Below are 22,878 nucleotides of genomic sequence, written 5' to 3'. Positions count from 1 at the left end.
GTCCAACCCACTGCGCCACCGCAAGTAAATTAACACTTTTCTCAAAATGACTTACAGTGTGAGGATTGTACACTGACTTAACTAAGGTGATTCATGCATTTATACAGTAGGGTAATTTTTACTGTACTGATTAAGCATGAGTACCTTGCTAGGGGGTATCACAGCAGAAAGTGGGGTTCAAGATTGGTCTTTTTTATGTGATTTTGAATTGACGCACCAAACCGCTACGCCACCTGTTGCCTCCAAAGGATTAAATCACATTCAAATTACATTTTTACTAACAGTCTATCAGTATTTTAGGAAGAAAAAAAGAAGTTAATATGATCTCACTGAAGCTGGAATATGACAAATTTAATACTTGAAGTGACTCCACTTTGGTCAGAAACAGTGATTTAAGAAATTTTTAAAGTCTTATGTTGATGTTAGTAAGCAATACAGACCACATATGTCCACAGTGAAACCAAGGGTTTTGGACTTTGGCAAATCTAATTTCTTATTGTCCTCCTGGAGACATTTTTTTATAACTGTAAGTCATTCAACTCCTATTTCAATTCAGGTCTTGGTGCCAAACCTGCAGCACTATTATAGCAGGGACAGGACCAAAGTTCATATCTCGTGACTGTGTTCTTTTGGGCTGGAGCCGTCATAAGTGACTTGAATTGTATAAACGTAATCGATTTTCACTGCCGAGTGTGTGTCCAGCCGCTCTTGGTAGATTTCTTTGCTCAGGCCATCTACCTCATGAACAGCTAAATCCCCCCCTAGAGAGTAAACCAGTGCAATACACAATGCTATTTATATTTATAACTATTTATCACATCATATCTCTTACTCACACTCCCTTGCATTTGTATAGAACATACCTGTACATACATACAATGTCTAGTGACTATTTTTTTATATTTTGGGTACTTATAATATATTTTTATATATTTTTTATCCTTCATTCACATATTCTATTTTCTCATCTGTCTTGTCACTGTCTGTGCTGTGGAAGTCTCTGTCACCAAGTCAAATTCCTTGTATGTGTGAACATACTTGGCAATAAAGCTCCTTCTGATTCTGATTCTGATTTTAATGTACCGTACTTCTCTTCATCGATTGCTCCATTCTCCCGCAGCCGGCCTGTCTCCCGGGTGACGCGCTGCTCTTGCTCGATTGCTCTGGTCTGCTGTATATCTGCCTGTCTTCTGGAGATGGTTTGACGGAGCGCATCCGCGGGTCCCACGGCCGACGGTGAGAATACAGCCGCGCCCGGAGGGAGGGTGGTGGTGGTCGTGGTCACGGTGGTCACTGTCACGTCTTCTTAAACCTCAGCTGTTGTCCTGTAAATAACAACAAAAACAACACCGACAGCAATAACATTAAACGCTCGTCAGGGCTGTTGCTGGCGCGCCTGCGCGCGGAGTGAGTCCCCGGGCCGCGGGCCTGCTGCTGCTGCTGCTGCTGCTGCTGCTGCGCTGTGTGGCGGCGGACGCCGAGTGAGTCGGTCGGCGGCATCCAGCACGCGACAGCGCGGCGTTCCGACACGACAGGCGGCGACGGTGGCGGCTCCCCCCCCGCTGGGCTCTGCGGCGCGCGCAGCCAGGGTCCGGTCCGAATTCGCGAGGAAGCAGGACGGCGAGGCCGAGGAGCCGCCGCCGATGTCCCTCGGGAGCGAGGGGACGGGAGCGTCCCGCCTCCCCTCTCTCGCGCTGGCGCGCGCACTACGCCCTCGCTCCCTCGCTCCCACGCGCAGTCCGCTCCCGCGTGTTTCTGTCAGTCAGTGCTTCATCTTTACTTTGTAACGTACTACTATGTTGTCCCGACGCGTGCACCGCCATCCCACCCACCTTCAGCTTCACTCAGATACATTGTTATTTTCTACAGAAATCTGATTGGTTTCCGGACCTGTTTACTAACAGCAGCTGGGAACCCCCCCCCGCCTCCGTCAATATCCCTTATTATTGATATTAATCATAGTAATAGTAGTCACTCCTTCAGTTTCACTGCCGCATTACATTTATACATTATTATATGGCTATCTATATATAAATATATTTCCCCCCACTTTGTATGTATTAATAGTAGTCAGTGGAGTTAAATATACATCTGGGAAAATACACATTTTCTTCAGTATTGATACCCCCGTCCTTTTTTTTTTTTAAACACATGATGTATGCATATACATATATATGTATATATATATTTTTTTTTCACACACAGATCCAGTTGCAGCTGCAGAATGCACTGCTTTCAAATAATTAATAGCCATTTCAACAGATCTCTATTTAAACTTGAGGTCTTTGGTTTTGCACTTGTTTTTTCTTATTTTTTAATGGTAAATCGATTGTTTTCTTCCCTTTCGCACACACCTACACGCACACGGCCGTTGCGTCGCTCTGTGGCTTAAACAGTTTTTGTCCCGACAGCTTGTAACGCAGCTCGTCATAAGCTGCTTACAGCATCTGAGAAGACAAACATTTCATATTTATGTTGCGCAACGGGAAGAATCCGATGTACGCAGCTCTCCGGTGTCACTGCATTTCTAAATAATAAGTCATATTTCAGTGCAGGTATGAACGCCACTGAGGTGTGCTGAGCACATGTGACGTTTTAGGCCGAGCGTAAGTCAACCTTGGGTTGACCTGTAGTGACCTTTAGGGATAAGCTTATTCTTCCGTTGTTTCTTGTGTAAACCACAATAAAAAGATATGTAAATAATAATTTACATTAGATCTTACATAGTTAAACTCACTGCTTAATTGCTTCTTTGTCTTGAGTGTTTACACTGTATATCACCTGTCTGTGGGTCATGGGGCCACCTGGGTTTTTAGAGTATTGATTTTAAACCTTTTGGCTGTTGAAATGACTGGTAAAAATCGTTGAACGTTATCTCTTAAAGAGAGTCTCAGTCCATTCCTGCTGCTTCACTGGACCCCTGTGTTGAGCAATGAGCTGGTTATTTCCCAGACTCCTCCGTTCCAGTGGCACCACGCCAACCTGACACCTGTTCGTGAAACATACCTTTACATTTATTCATTTAACTGATGCTTTTCTCCAAAGCAATGTTAAGGTTACAGTTATTATAAGCTTACACTTATTTACCCATTTATACTGCGGAGTAATTTTACTGGATCATTTTAGGGTAGGTGCCTTGCTCAAGAGTACTACAGCCGGAGGTGGGGATTGAACCTGCGACCTTTGGATCCAGAGGCAGTAACTCTAACCACTACACTACCAGCTATTCCCCCCGTAGAGACTGTGACTGTGACTGTGACTGTAGGAAACCTGCAGAAGGAAAACTCAAAACTTTTCACCAAATCTCTTGTTCCACTTTTTTTTTTTTTTCAATTTTTTTAAACATGTTGCTTTTCTGTGACAGAAAATTTAAGTATTTGTTCACCTGACAGTTTTCCCCAGATTGAAGCTATTTACAACTGTTTATCCATTTATGTAGCTGGGAAATTTCAACTGTGTCAATTCAGGGTAACAATTTTGAGTTGTAAGGAGATTGCTCCAACCACTTTGCCACCTGCTGCCCAAAATATCAATATGAATATGATTCTTTAAACATATTAAACACTTCTGTTAATATGTCTCATCCTCAGAGACATCACTGGTCGTGTTGTTCTATGACGCTTTAAGAATTCCTAAGAACTTAATTTGTTCTTTTGCTTTTGTCACGAGGTCTGCAGGAGGTGACCTTCCTTGTCAAAGAGGATAAATATGCAACATCTCGACTCCTACGTGTCCTACACACCAGGCCTACCCATGAATCTGATTCAGTCTATTAATTTACTCTGCTTTTGACCTTAGAATGAAGGCTGGTGTGTTAAGATTATGTTCTGTAGCTTGCTCTGTTTTTTTTTTTTTTTTTTGTTTTGTTTTGTTTTAAAATCCCCCAAAACCACTAAAATGAGGTCTCCTCTGTCAAAGAAGAGACCAGACTCCTTTTTTCCCCATTCCCATGCGGGAGAAATGTATCAGAAGGCCTGTCTAGACTGCGGAAGGTCTTTGAAGTTGCTTTGGGCCTTTCTCAGAGAGTGGCTCTGATTTCTTGGGAAATTTGGGATTTCTTGCGTCTTTTGTATACATAAATATTTTATGCTTTTGACAAAATGTGGAGTCCCACCATGTTTGCTCCAGCTGTGTTTGGTCCCTGCTGTCCATTTCCACCAGCATCTTCTGATCACCGCGTCCCAGCCCATGTATCTGGTCGCTTTAATGGATTTCGCTGCTGTTCCAGCCAGCGTGAATCCGCAGTTCACCATGGGGAGCGGTTTCTTTTTAAGGACTTAACAACTTGTGATTTGGAGTACAATGAAGTCCGTTGATGAGTATGAGAGAGGAAAAAAAAAAGCAACCCTGGGAGAGTACGTTTTTTTTTTTGTGCTTTTTTGTGTGGCTTAGGGTTAGACCGCATTTTAGATTATTGGTTTCTTCACCTTTTGTAAATGCTGGTAAGTTGTACACATAGCTAGACCCTAAGCGAAGGTATTCCTGTAACCGTGTAACACTGCAGTGTGTGGTGTGAAAACTCTACGTGCCGTAAATTTTTAAGTGAGGCCGTGAGTCACGGTTAAGTCCAGCTTCTATATAGACCTAATATTTTTATTGATGTTTTAACTTTTTTCTGTTCATTATGAGTAACATCTTGTCCATTGTAGGGTCGCAGTGGTCCAGAAGTTATCCCAGAAACATAGGGCACGAGGTGGGAGGATACTGGAAACACCACTGGGCAGTTATACACACTCGTCCACTCACATAGACACACTCTTAAATGAAATTTCAAGTCATCAGTTCAGCTGAAACACCTTTGCACCTTGGGAGGGAACCCACATGAACTCTGGAAGAACATGCAAATGCTGAGCAGGATTCAAGGCACCAGAACTACCTGCTGCACCACTGTGTCACCGTTTTTCATATTTCAGCAACTCCTTTTTTTTTCTTTTTCTTTAATTATTATAAACAATCCGGTACCCGCCATAGTTTTACAGAGTTGCTATCTAATTGTTGACCATTTCACGCGTGCAATACGCAGACAGTGTATACGTCTTTATTCCATTTTCTGCTGCAGTTGTACACTCCTTTGCTAGGTAACATAGATTCTTGGCATAGAGGGGGTCTGTTCGTGTAGGGTAAGTGGTAATGCTCTGCATTTCTGAAGAGTTCCTGTCCTTTCCAGGTAAGAGGGCCATCCCTGCCCAGCCATGGATGCGTGTGCTCGCATTCGAGGAGTTCCGCTGAAGCCTCGCTCTTCCATCAGGAAAGAGGTGAGGAGCCCCTTGCATGATTTGGTATATCATCAAATGGCACATAGCTGAATCTACAGTTTACCCTTTTCTAGAAGAGACCTTTGCAAACCTCCTGAAGACACGTTTGACGAGCGGAAATTTACCCAGTGTTAGTGACAGATTAGAGGTGTCAGTGTAACGTTGCCCCTAAAAGTATTTGTCTTGGGTCCAATATTTTTCTTACATGCTTCCACTGACCATCAACATGCTGTTGCTGAAATGGGCTGCAATGACAATATTAAGTTTGCAAATGTAATACCTATCGCAGTACAGCACAATCAGTATGGTGTTCGTTTCCTAGCCATAACATAAGTACCTTTAACTGTGATTTTTTTTCCCCCCTTTTTTTGACTGGTCTGAAACTGTCATCTTAACAACGATGAGAAGGTTAAGCATTTTGAGAATATAATGCATGTGGATTTGCTCTTTTGTAGACTGACATTGTTTAAATGAGTCTTTCTATGCCTGTCCTCACCCCCTCTGGTCAGACCATGCGTGAGAGCTCAGTGCCACTCCTGAAGGCCCTGCTGAAGAGCAAGAAGGAGCTGTGCAGCGTGATGCTGGAGCTGCCTGCCCGGGACCCGCCGTGTCTGACCGAGGTGCGTGTTATAGTGCCCCTAAAGTAGAATTTACACCAAAGCATCTAATTAAGCGTGAGATTGCATGCACTGTGTGTTCCAGTCAACAGATACATTACAAAGAGAATCCAAGTACATTTCTTTTCTTCCTTGCTTGTTCATATTAAGCCTACATACTGTATATGGGGCAGCAGATAGCATAATGGACAGAGCCATCACTTTCCACTGAAAGGACCTAGGTTCAAATCCCCACTTCTGCTGTAATACTTCCATCAACTGATACAGTAAAGATTACCGTGTTGTTTAAATGGGTCTGTATGTCAGCTCACATCTTAAGTTGGCTTGAAGACAAATGTCAGTGAAAGAGAATAAATAACAAAAACAAATATTAATAGAAGGACCCACCAAGGTGAATGAGCGATCATGTGTTTAATCATCAATTAATTTTAGCCTAATTGATGCAGGGGATGAAAAGACCATCATACACACTGTGCCACTAAGTTCAGGGTTGCTTGAACGGAACCAAAATGTCAGTCCAGGTTTTTTTTAGGGTCTGGCATGTTAGCAGTAGTGTAGTTTTGTGTCGTATATGTTCACACACCAAGACATTGATATGACAAAAATGTTTCCATGGCTATGTGCTCTTAAGGTGTCAACAGTTGTAACAAGGACATATTCTGCTGTTTTAGGGTTACTTAAGATGTCGACAGACCGCAGCCCTGCGGCGCATGTGGTGTTGGTTGCTGGAACATCAGCGCTTTTGGTTTCTGCCGCAGCTTGATTTGCATTTGTCTAGCCGGGCTGATTTATGCCTTCTGACCTCATTTACGACCTTACAACTCATTGTGAAAGTTGTATTTTAACCTGCTTACCGAGTGATGGTGGTAATGTGGAGCGCTGCCGATGGCCAATATGTGTTGCTTACTACAACCACATGTGTAGGTGGTTTCAAGTCAAAGGCCACATCTACTCAGAAATACTTTTTTTCATTTTTAAGTATATTTTCTGTGCATGGCAGTAAATTTAGAACAAAACTTTTGCTGAGGATTTATTTTTGTGTCAAGTGACACGTATTAGGATTGCGATACATGAGGTAACTTTTTATTTGGGCTCTAATGTCGTGGGATTTTGTTGCACAGTTTGAGAACACACTCTTTTCCTTCCTTTTCAGATTCATTTTGTCAGTTTACCCAGTTATTCCGAAGTAGAGGATTTTGCACTACAGGTATTGTACTATATAATGTCAACACAGTTTATTTGTTTGGATGATATTCATTGTTTTCATTGTTCATTTGGAAATGTACATAAACTTGGGTGGTACGGCACAGCACCTGGGAGATGCAAGAGAGCATGGGTTTGATCCTTACTCGGTCTGTGTGGAGTTTGCATGTTCTCCTCATGTCTGTGTGGGTTTCCTCTGCATGCTCTGGTTTCCTCGCACAGTCCGAGGACATGCAGTTTAGGTGGATTTGTGACGCTAAAATTGCTCATAGTGTGTAAATGACTGTGTGTGCATGTGTGGCTACCTTAAGATGGACTAGCGTCCTGTCCAGGGTGTACCCCCCTCAGCCTTGCACCCAATATTTCTGGGATAAGCTCCGGCTCAGCACGACCCTGTTCAAGGCAAGCGGTTAATAAAATTGAACAGATCTAGATAAACTTAACGCTCGTCAAATTTGATCAGCATTTCAGCTTCATGTGTACAGATTTCAAGTAATGGGAAAGAGTTTTAAATACATATATTTTTGTAAATATATAATACTTTCAAGCAGCTTATAATGTAATGATTGAATTGTCACTTACACATTGAATGAATGATTGAAGGAATGAATGAACTTTGACCTGCTGTGGTTCCTGCAAACAGGCCTTGCCGTCCGTTCCTCTGGACCTCCTAGAGTTACTGAGATCACTACACGTCCACAGTCTGAAGAATGAAGAGATGCTGCTGCTCAAAGACTCTCGGAGAGTCCTGGAAAGAAAAGACAGTATTTCTCAGGTACACATTACCATCTGTTGTTCCAAAATCCATGTGCATCTCTTCAGTTTTTTGTTGTTCTGTTGTATTTCGAGTCCTAAATAGTTTTGTCTGGTGCCATAGCAGAATCGTCTCTAAGTTCAGGACACTGTAATCTATGTCTGTGGTGAGACAGATGTAGCGTTAAGTTATGTTACATTCTCAGCCTAAAGCATGATGAACCACATAAAGTCTACAGACATAACAAACATTTTCTAATCCACTGACCACCATCACATACAAGGGCAAAAAATTGCTCCAATTTTTAAAACTCCATGCTAGAGGGAAATTCTGCAAGGCTCTGCAGAAGGGTTCCTTCTGTTTTTCAGTCATCAGTTTTTCAGTTTCTATCACAAACAGTGTGATAACACGTTCGGTTGTGTATGGCAACTTCTCTTGAAGGAAGGTGACGGTATCTTTTACTTGAACAAATGCAGATGAAAAGTAAAAAGATTTGTTGGGAGAAACGCTTCTTAGAGCTGCAGTGTGTCAGTCTTCACATCCTGACTCGCTGCGTTGCGTGCATACCAACTAACCATGTTCCCGTGTTCTTTTCCTTGCTGTCGTGCTGCAGACGGCATGGCCAAAAGCCATCTGTGTGTTCCGACACTCACAGGACTTGCTGGGGAGCGCCAGCACCCTGTCCAGTCTCCTGACCCGCTACATGGCAGGGATGAGGTATGCACTGGAGCTGCAGATACTGCAGAAGGGCATGTCGGATGGCTGCCAGGTGGAGGATGACGACACTAATCAGTCCGTCTCTTCCATCGAGGATGACTTTGTTACTGCATTCGAGAACCTCGAGGAGGAGACCCCTGAAAACTCATGTAAGTGATTGGAATGGCAAACGTCTCAAAGTTGGAAACTTTTTCATAAGAGACCTACAGTGTTGTGAAAAAGTATTTGGCCCCACCCTGATTTCTTCTGTTTTTGTATATATCCCATACTAAATAGTTTTAGATCTTCAAACGAAATACAACATAAAACAAAGGCAACCTGAGTAAACACAGAATACAGTTTTGAATTTTTATTTTTTTATTGAAGCAAAAAGTTATCAAACACCTATCACCCATGTGGAAAAACTAATTGCCCCCTTAAACTTAATATCTGGTTGTGTCACCTTTAGTAGCAATAACTGCAACCAGATAACTGACTGGAGATCAGTCTTTCACAGTGCTGTGGTGGAATTTTGGCCCACTTGTTTTTGCAGAACTGCTTTTGTTCAGCCACATTGAAGGGTTTTCAAGCATGAACTGCCCATTTAAGCATCTCAATTGGGTTCAAGTCAGGACTTTGACTAGGCCACTCCAAAACTTTAATTTTGCTTTTTTTTTGAGCCATTCAGAGGTGGACTTAGTCCGATGCCTTGGATCATTGTCTTGCTGCATAATCCAGTTTCAATTTACAGCCTGAAGACCAGATATTCTCCTTTAGGATTTTCTGGTAGAGAGCAGAATTCATATTTCCCTCAATTATTGCAAGTTGCCCAGGCCCTGAAGCAGCAAAGCTTCCCCACATCATGACACTGCCACCACCATGCTTGACTGTAGGTATGATGTTCTTTTTGTGGAATTTGGTGTTTGATCGCCAGATGTAACGGGACCCCTGTTTTCCAAACATTTCCACTTTCGACTCATCAGTCCACAGAACATTCTCCCAAAAGGTTTGAGGATCATCAAGTTGTGTTTTGGCAAATTTCAAACAAACCTTAATGTTCTTCTCGGTTAGCAGTGGTTTTTGCCTCGCCACTCTTCCGTGGATGCCATTTTTGCCCAGTGTCTTTCTGATAGTGGAGTCATGAACAGTGACCTTTACTGATGCAAGAGAGGCCTGTAGTTTCTTCAGTGTCATCCTTGGCTCTTTTTTGATTTCCTGGATGAGTCATCGTTTTGCTCTTGGGTAAATTTTGGAAGGTCGGCCACTTCTGGGAAGGTTCACTACTGTGCCGAGTTTTTTTTCATTTGGAGATAATGGCTCTCGCTGTTGTTTTTTAGAGTTGCTGAGCCTTTGAAATGGCTTTGTAACCCTTTCCAGACTGATGTAGTTCAGTCACCTTCTTCCTCACCATTTCTGGAATTTCTTTCAACTTTGGGATAGTGTGTTACTGGGTAAGACCTTTTAACCAACTTGATGCTGTTGAAAAACTTCTATTTGTTGATTTCATTGAACAGGGCTGGCAGTAATCAGGCCTGGTTGCATCTAGTCCAGCTGAACCCCATTATGAATGCAGTTTCATGGATTTTGGGAAATCTGCTACAAGGGCAAAAAAAATTTTCACACAGGTCCAGTTGGTATTGGATAACTTTTTTGCTTCAATAAATAACATTTTTATTTAAAATCTGTATTTTGTGTTTACTCAGGTTGCCTTTGTTTTATGTTAGATATTGTTTTAATTTCTGAAACAATTTAGTATGAGATATACACAAAAACAGAAGAAATCAGGATGATGGTAAATACTTCTTCATAGCACTGTATGTTACATCCAGTATCCCCTTTTAAGTAGGTCTCTTCTCCATAATGCTTCAAACTGTACTATAAAAATTGCATTTACAAATATGAAACAGCTTATATTAATCATGTTTCTGTGATTTCAAATGAGACATGAGTTGGGGGAAGAAAGCAGATCATTATTTCCCCTTTCTGCCACTGTTTTGACTTTTTGTCGTATTTGTTGAATGTTGTATCATACGAGCTGAAATTGCCTGTTCCCACTGCTAGATGGCAGCGAAAGATTATTTCTATCCGCTAACAGTACTTTTTTGTTTGTTACTCCGAAACAATGCAGAAAAACTCGAATCGCATTCCTGCAGAACACGCTTGTATTTTTTGCAATAGGAACAAAAGGATGATTAATACCTGTGGTATTGTGTATTAGTTATTTTGTGTTCATAAAAAATACAGATGTATAGTACTGCAAATTGTATCTGAGTGTGTTTGTAATTGTTTGTATTTGCATCTGTATTTAACTTCGTAGCCTTTCATAACAAGCGGAGCCAACGCGATGTGGCCTCCCAGACTGTTCCGCCCCTCAGCAAGGACAAGTCAGGGTCTCGAGTGATTATTAGCTCCTTTTCCAAGAAGACCTCAGTAAAAAAAGCACCTCTCCCTGAAATACCGTCAACCGTCAAAAGTTCACAATCACAATGGTCACCAGGGCCAGGAAGCCAATGGAGCATCTACAAACAGGACAGTCTTCCGAGAGGGCGCGTCACAGCTGCATCACTCACAGAGTCTGATGACTCTGACTGCTCTAGCCCCAGTCCCATTATATTCCTAGATGAAGAAGGCTACCAGAAGAGTCTAAGAGCAAAGCTCGACATTCCTAAAATTCCTGTCTTTAAAGATGGGGTGGAGGATTCTGATTCAGAAGTGAGTGAGTTTTTTGATAGCTTTGATCAGTTTGATGACTTGGACCAAGATCTGGCGAGTACGACCAAATTGCTCAAGGATCCAACCCTGCTTGGGCAGACACAAGGGAAAATGTTTGTAGAAGACTCCAAATGTGTAACCCGAGGCTTTTCCTCAACAGCAATGAACCCCCACCGATTTGACCATCCAACCCTCCCCGCCAACATCAAAAAACCCACTCCACTCAAACCAGGATCTCTCAGTGGTGTCCACTCAGATCTTCCTGATACTCCACGACTGGCAAAGACATTGGGTGAAGAAAATGGACCACTTTTCAGTCCAATTCAGTCTTCAGCATTTAGTCCTTTGGGGGAATGCAGCACCCTAGAGTATTTTTGGAAAACAGGAGATGATTCTGAATTACGCAAACCCCAGGACCTCTGCAGACTGTATAAGACATACTCAGATTTTGCCAATAACTTGTCAAAGGAAATTCTTGGTTCAGTTTGTGGGTATTCATCTCCTGTCGATATGAATGTTAACAAAAACTTAAGTTGTGTCTGCCATAAAGAATTTAAAAACAGTAGTGGACACCTCATGAAACTGTCAGACATCCAGCAGACAGTCACTATATCCAAAGCTCAGAAATCACAAACACTGAAGGATGGCATACAGAAGTTTGCTGCAGATCTGGTAGAAATGAGCCTTGGGAGTGCCTTCAGAGATCTACAGAAAGGGGTATCTTCTTGTACCACTACACTTTGCCATTTAGCTGCAAGGCTAACTTCCTCAGTGTTTCAAATGGCCTTTCATGAGATAGGCATGAGGCGTGCTTATGTATTAAAAGAACGTGCCATAAATGGTTTAGCCAGCTTCCTTGTTGGAGAAGCAGTATCTGGGGCTCTTCAGGAGTTCCACTTTGTCAAAAAGCAGATTTTCAACAACACGGTTGCCAGGTTTGCTGCAGACCTTGCAGAGGAATTAGTGTTTGAAGGTATTATGGAGGTCTGCCAGTTCTCCCATCCATCTACACCTTTGACTCTAAGCAGCTGGTCTTTCGAACAGGAGGAAGTGGTTTCTTCATATGCCTCGGATCTCTCAGAGTCTGTACTCCAGGAGGCATTCATAGAGTTGTCTCAGTCGGATGTGACCTTCACTACGCAGGCTGCCATCAGTGTCTCCCTTGACAATATCCGCTATGTCAGTGCTGAGGACACCACAGAGATCACAAAGACTTGCAATGCTGCCTCTCGTTACCTTGGAACACCCTACACACCCGAGGTAATGGAATCCACCGAAAATGGCTGCACTGTAAGAAAGGCCTTGTTCTGTATGTCAGGGATTGCCAGCTGTGTTCCGGTGCCTGTGGCCGGGAAAGCCATCTCACAGTTTCAGAGCACGCCAGATGCTTGTCAATACAAGTCCAGTATTTGCCAAACATCACAAACCAGCCCTAAAAAAAGCACCTGCTCTGAAGGAAGCTTGGTGACAACCTCTGCTTCCGAGACATCAACGTCCACACAGACAGACTTACTGCCAGTAGTGGCCCAGAGCAAACATGTTTACAGTGAAAGACATGCCCCTGAAGGAGCAGTGAACTTTTCTCAGAGTGAAACAGTGCCTGGAAACCAGTCTTTTGTCAGAACTAATTTTCAGAACTATTCTGGGAACATGGTTGATTTAATTGTAAATGAAGCTTATGAGATCATGACAACATCCAAAATGAAGAAGACGGTAGAGGACTGCGCAGACTATGTGAGCAAAAAAATTGTTAGTCACATGCCTACTTCAGCCCAAATGATGCCTCCAAATGTGGTCAGTGGAGATCCAAATGAGTCAACTTCTAAACATGCTACATGTAGAGGAACTTCAAATTTTTCATCAGTTGTTCAGGCTGAACGGTTTCTTATTAGCAAGAAAGATAGAGCTGAGGTTTCTTGTCTGTCTGAAGTTAAACCTGGGACTCACTTCAAACTGCAAGACTCTTGTTTGGGATCTTATGAGAAATCTAGTAAGCCCAAAGGTGCAGTTTGTCTGAAGAAAGGAAGTTTGATTGATCAGAAAGGAACATATAATGATACCCGTGAATCTGACTTTAAGAATGTAGGTCATTCCAGCGAATGTACTTCTGAAATGCGTCCTTCGCTGATGAAGGACACTTTAGAGGTGCCAAGTTTTGAAACTTCTATGCGAAGTGGCAGAAAGGCTGTAGGTGACGAGGCTTTTGGTAGTACTAGCAGGAAATTGCATGGAGTCCCAGGCACTCCACCATCCACACCGCAGCAGCCTGCTCCAGTCTCACAGGAGAAACAGTTCCGACAGTTTTCCAAGAAGCTCAAGGGCAAGCTTGCCAAAGAGTTTTCTCCTGCAACACCTCCGTCTACTCCTCACTACGAGCCTGCCCCTGATCTTGTGGACGCTGGCACTGACTCTGAGAAGGCTGACTTTGTGTTGAAGCTAATGAGATCACTTTCTGAAGAGGCCCTGAGTAATGAAGATGTTGAGGAAGAGCAAGAAGGTCATTATCATTCGGAATTGCGGGTTGTAGATGAGCCGGAACCAACCCTACCAGTAGAATCTGACTACAAAATGGCTGGGAAGGGTGCTTTCCGTTATGCTGAGCGCTTAGCATGCCACATTGTTTCTATGGCTACTGAGATGGACACGCTAGCTTTGAACAATGGCTGGAAGCTTGAGGATAAGGCATGCAAAGATGACCATTCCTTGAGTAGTACACAGTTTTCAGAGCAGACTTTGAACTCTTTGTGGACCTATGCTGGGGAAATAGCAGGGGAGGTCATCAATGATGTGAAGAAGATGATTAGTTGTAGTCAGTCCAGACATAAATTTTTCACAGGTGTTAGAGACGGGTCTGCTGAGAGTCAGACTCATCTACAAGTCGGCCACAAAGTCTGTAAGTTGGGCAGCCTCACCAGCCACGATCTTGTGGCCCCGGTATCTAGTTCTCAGATTTGTGGGTCAAGTGGGTTGTCCTCAAAGTACCCCAGTTGTGAAAGCGTTACCGATGAATACAGTGGGTATCTCATCCGAGTTCTGAAAAGAGAAGGAGGCAACAGGGAGCTTATTTTGGATCAGTATGCCAGCCGTCTAGCTTACCGTTCCCTCAAATCGGGACTGGCACAGGCAGCTAGGAAGATCAAGCAAAGGTCTACCTTGAAGCTCCACCCAGGCAGAAGACTACATCATGATGGAATCTGCGATGTTTGGAAGGAGTCAATGACAGAGGCACCTCCTGTAGACGATAACCGGAAAATATTCTCGCCTGGTGAGGTTGTCCAGTGTAGATGCCACAATCCCGATGACATGAGCAGGAGGGAATACATGGCACTTGTTAATTTTGCTGAGTGTTTGGCTTACAACATTACCTGCGATGTCACAAGAAAGCTCAGGCTGTCATCTGCTCGTCTGCCCAAATCTCTAACCGATTCTTGTCTGTACAAAAAATCCAAACTGGATGACATGACGGAGAACCTCATCAGAACGACATTTTCATGTTCTTTACTGCCTTACACAGAAAAGACCAAGCAGTACCACAGCACCGGCAGCTTAAATGATGGGAATTACAGTGACGGGGTAGTGCAAGTAATCGAACACTATGCCAGAAAAATAGTTGACGATACTTTGGAGATGACGTTGGCTTCGGCCAGCCATCAGGCTGCTGCAGACAAGAGCGCAGGGGATCATAACTCATGTGCTAAAAAGTTGACCGAAGTGGTCCTGGACTCGGCGTTGACTGACAAGGCGTGCCGCTACTGTATGATCAGGGAGCGTCCCTTCTGCAGAAGTGCCGCTAGGCGCCACTTCCAGGATAACCGGCGAAGGCGTATGTTCGAAGCCATGCCGGATAGCTCGCGGGGGCCTAGGGTATGTGGCCTTGAAATTCCCAAGATTCACATCGACCTGGAGAAGAGAGCTGCCTATGCTGAGGAAATGGTGTCATCGGCTATTGAGAAAGCCAAGAGGGAGCTGAGCAGTGCCAGCCTGAATGTGGACAGTGGCATTGGGCACGATGGCGCAAGCTTTGCCGAGAGCCTCACTGCAGAAATTATGACCTCAGCAATTTCCAATGTCTGCCAGACCATCAACCTTAGGTAATAACCCCATATTTTGGTGACAACCTTACCGCACTTAGTCATGTGAAATTCCATGTCATTAAAGAAATCAAACATACGCCTTTAGCAATGCTCTTAACCTGGGCCGCCCACGTGGTAGATTTTTTTTGTGTCCAGTACTACAAGACGTGTGGAATATATTTGTGTTCTCTGTACGACACACACGGTGCCAGTCAAAAGTTTGAGTACACGTGGGAAACTGGGGCAGTACCTGTATGGGGCAAACTGGACAGAAGAGTGAAAGCAAAGCAACACATAAGTGTCCTAGATCTTTTGGAACTGATGTAGAAGAGCTAGAAAGATGCTGGCTGCTTTCATAATCAAAAATTGTCAACCAACTGCTTTGTGAAGAAAATGTTATCTCCTCATGTACTCACACTTTGGACCGGTCCAGTAGCTATTTGCATCTAGAACATATACTCAATACAGGTTAAGCATTCCTAGATGTGGGTAGATCTGGAACGAATATCAACTGCCAAGCTTTGTTGGTCAGCGGAGGTTCATCCTTCTCTTGTGTGTCGTTTTCCCAGCACCCCTGGGAAAGATGGAATGAATGCCTCGGAGTCCACTGCCAGCCAGCAGCTCAGCCTGAGTGCAGGGGATGACAGCATTGGAAGCTGGTCCAACCTCAGCTTTGAGGAGGAGCATCCAGATGAGAGCAGCAGCTTCCTGCACCTGAGTGACAGGTACAGGGTTGCTACTAATAGTTCACTGCTGCATTTGCTGTTACAAATTCCTTTCATTAGCTGCTGCTGTTAGTTACTGGCTTTGCCTGATGGTTTTCTCCAAAGCAACTTTTAGTGTTGAGATGCTTACAGTTCTTTTTTACATGTTTATATAGCTGGGGAATTTTTACTTTATCAATTCGGGGTAAGAGCTTTGATCAAGAGTACTACAGCAGGAGTGGGGATTCAGGCCCAGGTCCTTCTGTTAACTGTTCTGGCTATAAAAATTTGATACCTTTGCTTTGGCTTGAAATAACTGGATTGACTGTTGACTTAATGATGGGACTGACCCAAAGATTTTGGTTCTTTGGGAGAATGAAGGCAAAATTGCAAGTGCTTGGACACCTCAGTCAATGAGTCACTGCATTCAGGTGCATTGAATACGATTAAAGTTGTTATTCCACAGTCAGCAAAGCCATTTCAAACTGTTAGTCACCCAAGTGTTAGTTTAACTCAATATGGCAGGGTTATATAAAAGGATAAAACCATTTTCCTTTTGTTAATTTAAAGTGTGACTGTTAACTAAACAGTTTTTATGGTGAGGGATTAAAGCCGTCGCTATTAGCAAAGGAGGATAATGTAGTTACTTGCTTTTCGAAGCCACATTATATTGGAATTTGAAACAAAGGGATTCATTGCTATCAACCAGTTGTTCAGTGCAGGGTGGCAGTGGTGTGGAGCCTATCTGGGAAACAGAAGGTGTGAGGAAGGGGTACACCCTGGGCGTGATGCAGAGCAACCACATGCAACCATTCATGCACACATCTGCACACTAGGGGTAATTTAGTTGCCAGTTCATTATGTTTGTTTTGAAGTTATTACCTTGTTGAGTTTATCATTGAACCGGGAGCCTCACATTAGTACTTTTCCATTTCAGTTTGGGAGAATTGCTGTTAAAGAGTTTCTTTGTTATTGCAAAGAAATTATACAGATAGAAATGACTATTGTGACGCTGTGTTGTAGAACAATGCTGTTTTTAGCCCTTATCCTGTTTGAACTGGGCTCAGTCCCAGCAATTGAGTCACTGAACCCTTACTGAGTCGAGTAGAGAATTGGTACATTCAATTTCTCAGCTCACTTTGAAGTCTCTGTGGAAGTAAGTTCAAGGAAGTGTACGTCCCAAGCCCCTGAAAGCGGGCTTATCTAAGCATATTTTTATATTTTGGAAACCCTGCCCTGGATACACTAAAGCATTGAAGTGTTTTTAATAGGTGTGGCTCATGAAGCACATTCAAATCGTAAAGGTTGTTTCCAGTCCTACGGTTGAAAAGGCGACTGTGATTTAAAACTTCACAGCTGCTTCTGACCAGAAAGTGGGGTTTTACAATCCACTCTTTTTTCTCCCAAAGCTGTTGTATAGTCCAAGAAAAACAATGCTGGCACTGCCCTTCACTTCCTCCTACACTTTGCATTGTTATTGTTAGTTATTTGTTTACATTTATTCATTTAGCTGATGCTTTTCTCCAAAGCAATTTCCAAAGTTAAGCTACTTACAGTTATTTACTCATTTATACAGCTGGGTAATTTTACTGGAGCAATTTAGGATAAGTGTGTTGCTCAAGTCTACTACAGTAGGTGAGATTCAAACCCGCAACCTTTGGATCTAAAGGCAGCAGCTCGAACCGCCACGCGACCAGCTATTTGTTGTTTAGCTCACGCTTTTATTCTGAGACATATACAGCCAGATATTTGTGCTGACACCTAGTACCTTGCTCAAGGCTGCTGTAACAGTTATTGGGAATGGAGCTCAAACCAGCAGCCTTCAGGTTACAAATCTCTGTCTTTATCTTTAATCCCCTGCTGGCAGTAACGGGAACAGCAGTAGCTGGAGCAGTCTGGGATTGGAGGGAGAGATCTACGAAGAACATTTGTCCTTCTCCCCATCGGACAGGTTGGTTCGCCGTAGTCTCCAGGTTGGGTCCGTCCCCTCTGATTCATCATTCTGAGAAACAATAGAAACGATCACGGTAATGATCCTGCATGATCTCAGAGCTTTGATCGCCGAGCGCTGAAATGTTGTCCGTGACCGTGGCAGCGCAACAAAACACTGCTTTGTGCCTGGACTTTGCACTCATACGAAAGGAATTGTTTAATGGAATTTCTCCGTGTGGGCATACGACAGACTGGGCGGGGAGTTCATTGATTTCTCTAGTGTCTTACACAAAGTCTTGACTCCGGCAGTGTCATGTCTGTGCTCTGAGCCGAATGAGCGAGTGATGAGAGGCTACACTGGGCCTTTCTTTCGATAGGTCTCTTTTCAGACAAAACATTAGTCACCGAAATGGCAACATCTTTCATTGATTCACTTTGTAACTCGCGCGAGCTCGAAAGTAATATCCAAAGTGACAAAATAATTGAACAGTTTAGAAAAAAAAATGATAATTGCACCTGCCTTGGGCTGTGTCAACAAGAAGTGGAATCCTGCTTTCTCCCACAACGAGAAGAGGAGAAAACTGTTGTACTGTTGTATAAGGAAAGACCTGCAGCCTGACAAACGTGTTTGTTTAGGGTGTGTCATTTTAATTACCCGTGACATACGTTCGGCGCCTAAAATCTGCTTCTGGAGAAGCTCAAGCAGGGCAGGCTGGGAGATGTAGTCCATTAACCCCATTGCTTTTTTGTCGTCTTGCTTGCATTCTGTGTTTCTCCCCCATCAAGCTCATAACGTCTTCACATTTGTGTCTTCCTCTCCCACAGCGACGGCGCAGAGGACAAGGAGACGGAGGTGAAGGAGGACTCTGACGGTAACCCCTAGAGTCACTTCTTGAAAGGTTGCTTTGTGGATGGGCATCCAGCTGTGTTCAGGCCCCCGGGGCTGGGCTGGAAGGTCCAGCCGCCATGAGCGTATGCGGTTCTGTTTGCCGATGATTATAAGATGAGGGGGTAGTTGCCTCCCACACGCTTGCCCGTCTCCCAGAGCGGATCCCGCAGCTGATTCCACTTTCCGTGCCGTGTCCCAGCCTGGAGTGCGTGGGGGAGCGTGGGAAGCAGAGGGTTTGTTGACTCATGGTCGGAGGGACGCGGCCGCACTATTAGGGTCTGGCGGGGCTGCAGGGGATGACCTCCTTGCTGCTGGCTCTCCTCTGGTAGGGGCACCGCATGTTGAAGCCAGCCTCCTGGTGGTTAATGTGGACGCGGCGGGGCAAACCCTGGACCCGCAGGTCAGGGCAGTGCTGCAGTGGATCGCCGCTTCGCAGTCGGACCTGCCTGCCGTACAGTTGAGCCCCCACGCAGAACTGGAGCTGCAGCTGGTGAGTGTGTCTGTACACACCTGTACATAGTGACTAGCTCCAGGAAAACAGCTACACACAGGGACAATAAACAGCTGTACATAGTGATAAGCTCCATGTAGACACCTACACAGCAGGATAATACACACGTGTACATGGTGATAAGTTCTAGGTGAAATCCAGATGTGTGGACATCACGTTACTGGTTACTAGACCTTTTGTATTCTGATGGCTGTCTGTACATAGCTTTTTCAGTGTTGGACATGCAGGAGAGGAAGTTCTAGAGGCTTTACTTGGCATGTGGTTGATGAGCCATGTGCATCCGTGTCTTAAATTTATTCATTTAGCTGATGCTTTTCTCCAAAGCAACTTACATTGTTAAACTACCTACAGTTATTCACCCATTTATGCAGTTGGGTAATTTTCATTGGAGCAATTTTAGGGCAAGTTCTTTGCTCAAGGGTGCTACAGCTGGCGGTGGGATTCCAACCTGCAACCTTTCCGGTCCGAAGACAGCAGCTTTAACCACTTTGCTATCAACTGTCCCGACTGTCTTTCATTCCAGCTGCCTGCCGTGCTGCGGATGGTCCGCGACAGGGAGTGGAAAGTGGGCGACCTGCTCCAGGCCCTGCTCCGATACTGTGACGAGCCAAGGTGCGATGTGGAGCCCGGCGAAGAGAGGCACAGCCCCAAGCCCCTCTTTCAGTGGCTTCAGGAACACACCTAGATTACCCTTCCTGCAACACCGTCACGGGGGTTCACCAGCTGGCAGAACCGCCCCCCTCCCCCCGACAGCACCCATCTACATGCAGTGATGTGCAATGTGTTTGCCAAAAGTAGATGTGTAGTCAGTGGAATACGTCTTATTTTCGTTTATTGCTTATTCCCCAGAGGCACCTACCGACACCTGGGGCTGGGGGGTGCTTGGAAGCAGCTAGTTTGCTCTCTCGTGGTGTGCTTGCGTGCGTGCGTATGTGAGTGTGGCGTGCTGCGACTGGAAGCACCGTCCGCTCTTTCTCACTTGGTGTTTGTTTGCAGAGCATTTCTCTTGGCACTGGCGCACACGCCCCCGAGAACGCGGCCGTTCGCAGCCGTCTGCAGCCGTCTGCACGTCACGTGACCCGTTCACACCCTTTTCTCGCATTTCAAGGGAAGGGGAGCGGCCCCGAGAATGACAGGAGTGTTCTGTTATGCCCTTGTCCAGGGAAACCCCATAACTTCAGGGAAGACCGTGCCTCTTCCATACGTCCCCCCTCTGGGGGGTCTTGCCACAGGATCCGAGACCAACCCTGTAAACCACTACTGATTCTATAGACCACGCAGCGTATGTGGAATTTGACATTGGGAACGGTTCCCCCTGTCAGATATTGGCCCACAGAGTGTTATTCTGGCAGTTATGTGCCAGCTGATCCGTCAGATTGTTTTTTTTTCACCCCCCCAGATTGTGCTTGTGCACAAGTGTGTGTGAACACGGAAGGCCGCCGAGCTCTTTCTGAACGTGGTAACAACAGCAGCGACTCACATTGAATTCCTGTTTGTCTTAGAGGAAATGCTAAGAGCAGTGTCTGAGAGATTTTTAAAAAAAAAAGAAAAAAAAGAAAGAAACCGCAGAACTGCAGTGACATTTATTTAATGATAGCCGTTTGGCTCTTTAGAATTTCACAACTCGAACTGAGGTTTTTTTTCCGTGTTCTCGGTGCGACACCTAACCAGAATCGATGAGCGTATTCACCGTAACGCATAACTGCTGTTAAGAAATGTTGGAGTCTGACCGGAGCTTTATTAAACACAGGATACTCTTCCAGACATAGTATGTCATATCTGGCCACATCCAGCTCAGATATCTTTGAACTGGAGCCAATGTGGAATTCCCATTTTTTGTGATAATACTTCCTCTCCGAAAAGATGTGTTCACCTGGAAAGGCACAGCGATAGAGTGGAACCCGAGTGCTTACGCATGAGCGGCACACATCCTGCAGCCACAACACAGGCCAGCCCACACTGTAGACGTATTTTGGTGGTATGTGACACACTGTGAGGAATGTTATTTACTTCACATCCCTCTGGTTATTGCCACTTATTCCCACAGAGACATTTGGTAGTAAACACAAAAATGACCTCAGGACATCGGAGAGCCATATCACCACTTATCCAAAATCATTTATTCCAGACCACGGAGGTGATCAAAAGACCAGAGATTAGAGTCAGAAGGTCAAAGACACTGAAATATGTCAGAATGCACTTTTTTTTGAACTGCTGGGGTATCAATAAGCTGCTTAGAAATACTGTATTGTGGAGGTAAACATTTTGTGAATTGTCTGGGTTTGTAGGGGACACCGATTTCCAGCAGATGATTCTCAGGCTGTTTTCCATGACACATTTCATGCATAAATCCACAAAGTCCCATAAAGGGACAAACACTCATGTTCCTCACAGTATTTTTTTATATATATAACCTCGTAGCCTGCCTGAAAACAGCGGATGAGACCCAGCGTTGGGTGGTGAAGTATTTCTTCTATATGAACGCTCATGGAAAGTATCAGGTGGGAGTGAGTGCCATGAACCTTTTTTTCTTCTCTTGAAATACAGACACCGAAACTGTCAGGAAATGTGCTACAATGCTGACTAAACTCTTTGAACAAGTGTCCCCTGACATAGAAAAGAAACGTCCTTATTTTTTTTTAAATGCCGGAAATGACATAGTAAAGCTGCCACGACTCCTTGTATAATTCTGCAGCATGTTATGGCCAAAAGTAGACAAAAATGTGAAAAAAACTACAGTTTTTTTCCCCTCCGCCAGCAGAAATAAAATGTAGTCTTGTTCTCATATTGTATATGTGATCAGAGGCACACGTGTTCAGCCTCTCGACTTTGTCACTTTATTTTGTGTACCGTTCGTGTACAGTTATATGTTTAAAATTAACCCAATGCTATTTTGTGTTATTTAAGGCTGAATGTGTTCTAGAGATCTGACTCAATAGCTTAAGGAATATTTTGTACGTTGTGCAGTGCTGTTCTCATTCTACCACGCATTGTACCAGGCTAACAAGTATACTGACTTCTATTTTTCCTGCTTCTTTGTATGATCTTGCCAAATGAGATATTTGACTATTTATGTAAGTTATGACAGTGAGTACACTACTTGTTCCCTCATCAATATTGCTAAATAGTGTGTGGATTTTAAGCTCAAAGTCAAAGCACTATATTTGCTGTTGTTTAAGCTGTTGCAAGAAATAAAGCTTTTCATGTGAACACTTTGCAATGTATTACTAATTTTCATATTACATTCCCATTTCAATGGGGGGGGGGGAGTCATGTTGTCACAAGATTACATTTATTTATTTAGCATGTTTTTTTCCAAAGCAACTTCCAACAAACTCTATGTAGTGTTACCAGCCCACACCCCTTATTCGCCAAGGTGACACTGCTAGATACACTACTTACACTGGGTCACTCATCCATACATCAGTGGAACACAGTCTCTCCGTCACTCGCACACTATGGGGGAACCTGAAGAGCATGTCTTTGGACTGTGGGAGGAAACCAGAGCACCCGGAAGAAACCCGCACAGACG

At 44.1% G+C, this 22,878-nt stretch overlaps 1 protein-coding gene across 2 annotated transcripts; it reads left to right on the top strand.

Moving 5' to 3' along the window:
* Nucleotides 1-1,112: 1,112 nt before the first annotated feature.
* On the top strand, nt 1,113-21,996 carry akap11 (A kinase (PRKA) anchor protein 11). Of its 2 annotated transcripts, XM_018745387.2 has the most exons (12): nt 1,113-1,236; nt 5,168-5,255; nt 5,765-5,875; nt 7,026-7,079; nt 7,719-7,850; nt 8,443-8,695; nt 10,843-15,328; nt 15,880-16,035; nt 17,882-17,965; nt 18,772-18,818; nt 19,165-19,325; nt 19,870-21,996. In XM_018745387.2, the coding sequence occupies exons 2-12, from the start codon at nt 5,193-5,195 to the stop codon at nt 20,029-20,031; spliced, it is 5,709 nt and encodes a 1,902-aa protein (XP_018600903.1). In that variant the 5' UTR covers nt 1,113-1,236; nt 5,168-5,192; the 3' UTR covers nt 20,032-21,996. The 2 variants fall into 2 exon arrangements, with proteins under 2 accessions (XP_018600903.1, XP_018600912.1); XM_018745396.1 differs by lacking the exons at nt 1,113-1,236; nt 5,168-5,255; nt 5,765-5,875; nt 7,026-7,079 and having other exon boundaries at nt 7,773-7,850; nt 8,443-8,546; nt 8,641-8,695.
* The last annotated feature ends 882 nt before the right edge of the window (nt 21,997-22,878 follow it).

The sequence above is a fragment of the Scleropages formosus genome, chromosome 12, assembly GCF_900964775.1.
Source record: "Scleropages formosus chromosome 12, fSclFor1.1, whole genome shotgun sequence".
Classification (NCBI taxonomy): domain Eukaryota; kingdom Metazoa; phylum Chordata; class Actinopteri; order Osteoglossiformes; family Osteoglossidae; genus Scleropages; species Scleropages formosus.
This window is presented reverse-complemented; position numbering and strand designations above follow the sequence as displayed.

Excerpts from the sequence above, each read along its gene's own strand:
- akap11 (XM_018745387.2), top strand. The coding sequence starts at position 5,193 with ATGGATGCGTGTGCTCGCATTCGAGGAGTTCCGCTGAAGCCTCGCTCT. Across the intron at positions 18,819-19,164 it reads GGTGAAGGAGGACTCTGACG|GGGCACCGCATGTTGAAGCC; the intron begins GTAACCCCTAGA and ends CTCCTCTGGTAG. Across the intron at positions 19,326-19,869 it reads CAGAACTGGAGCTGCAGCTG|CTGCCTGCCGTGCTGCGGAT; the intron begins GTGAGTGTGTCT and ends CTTTCATTCCAG.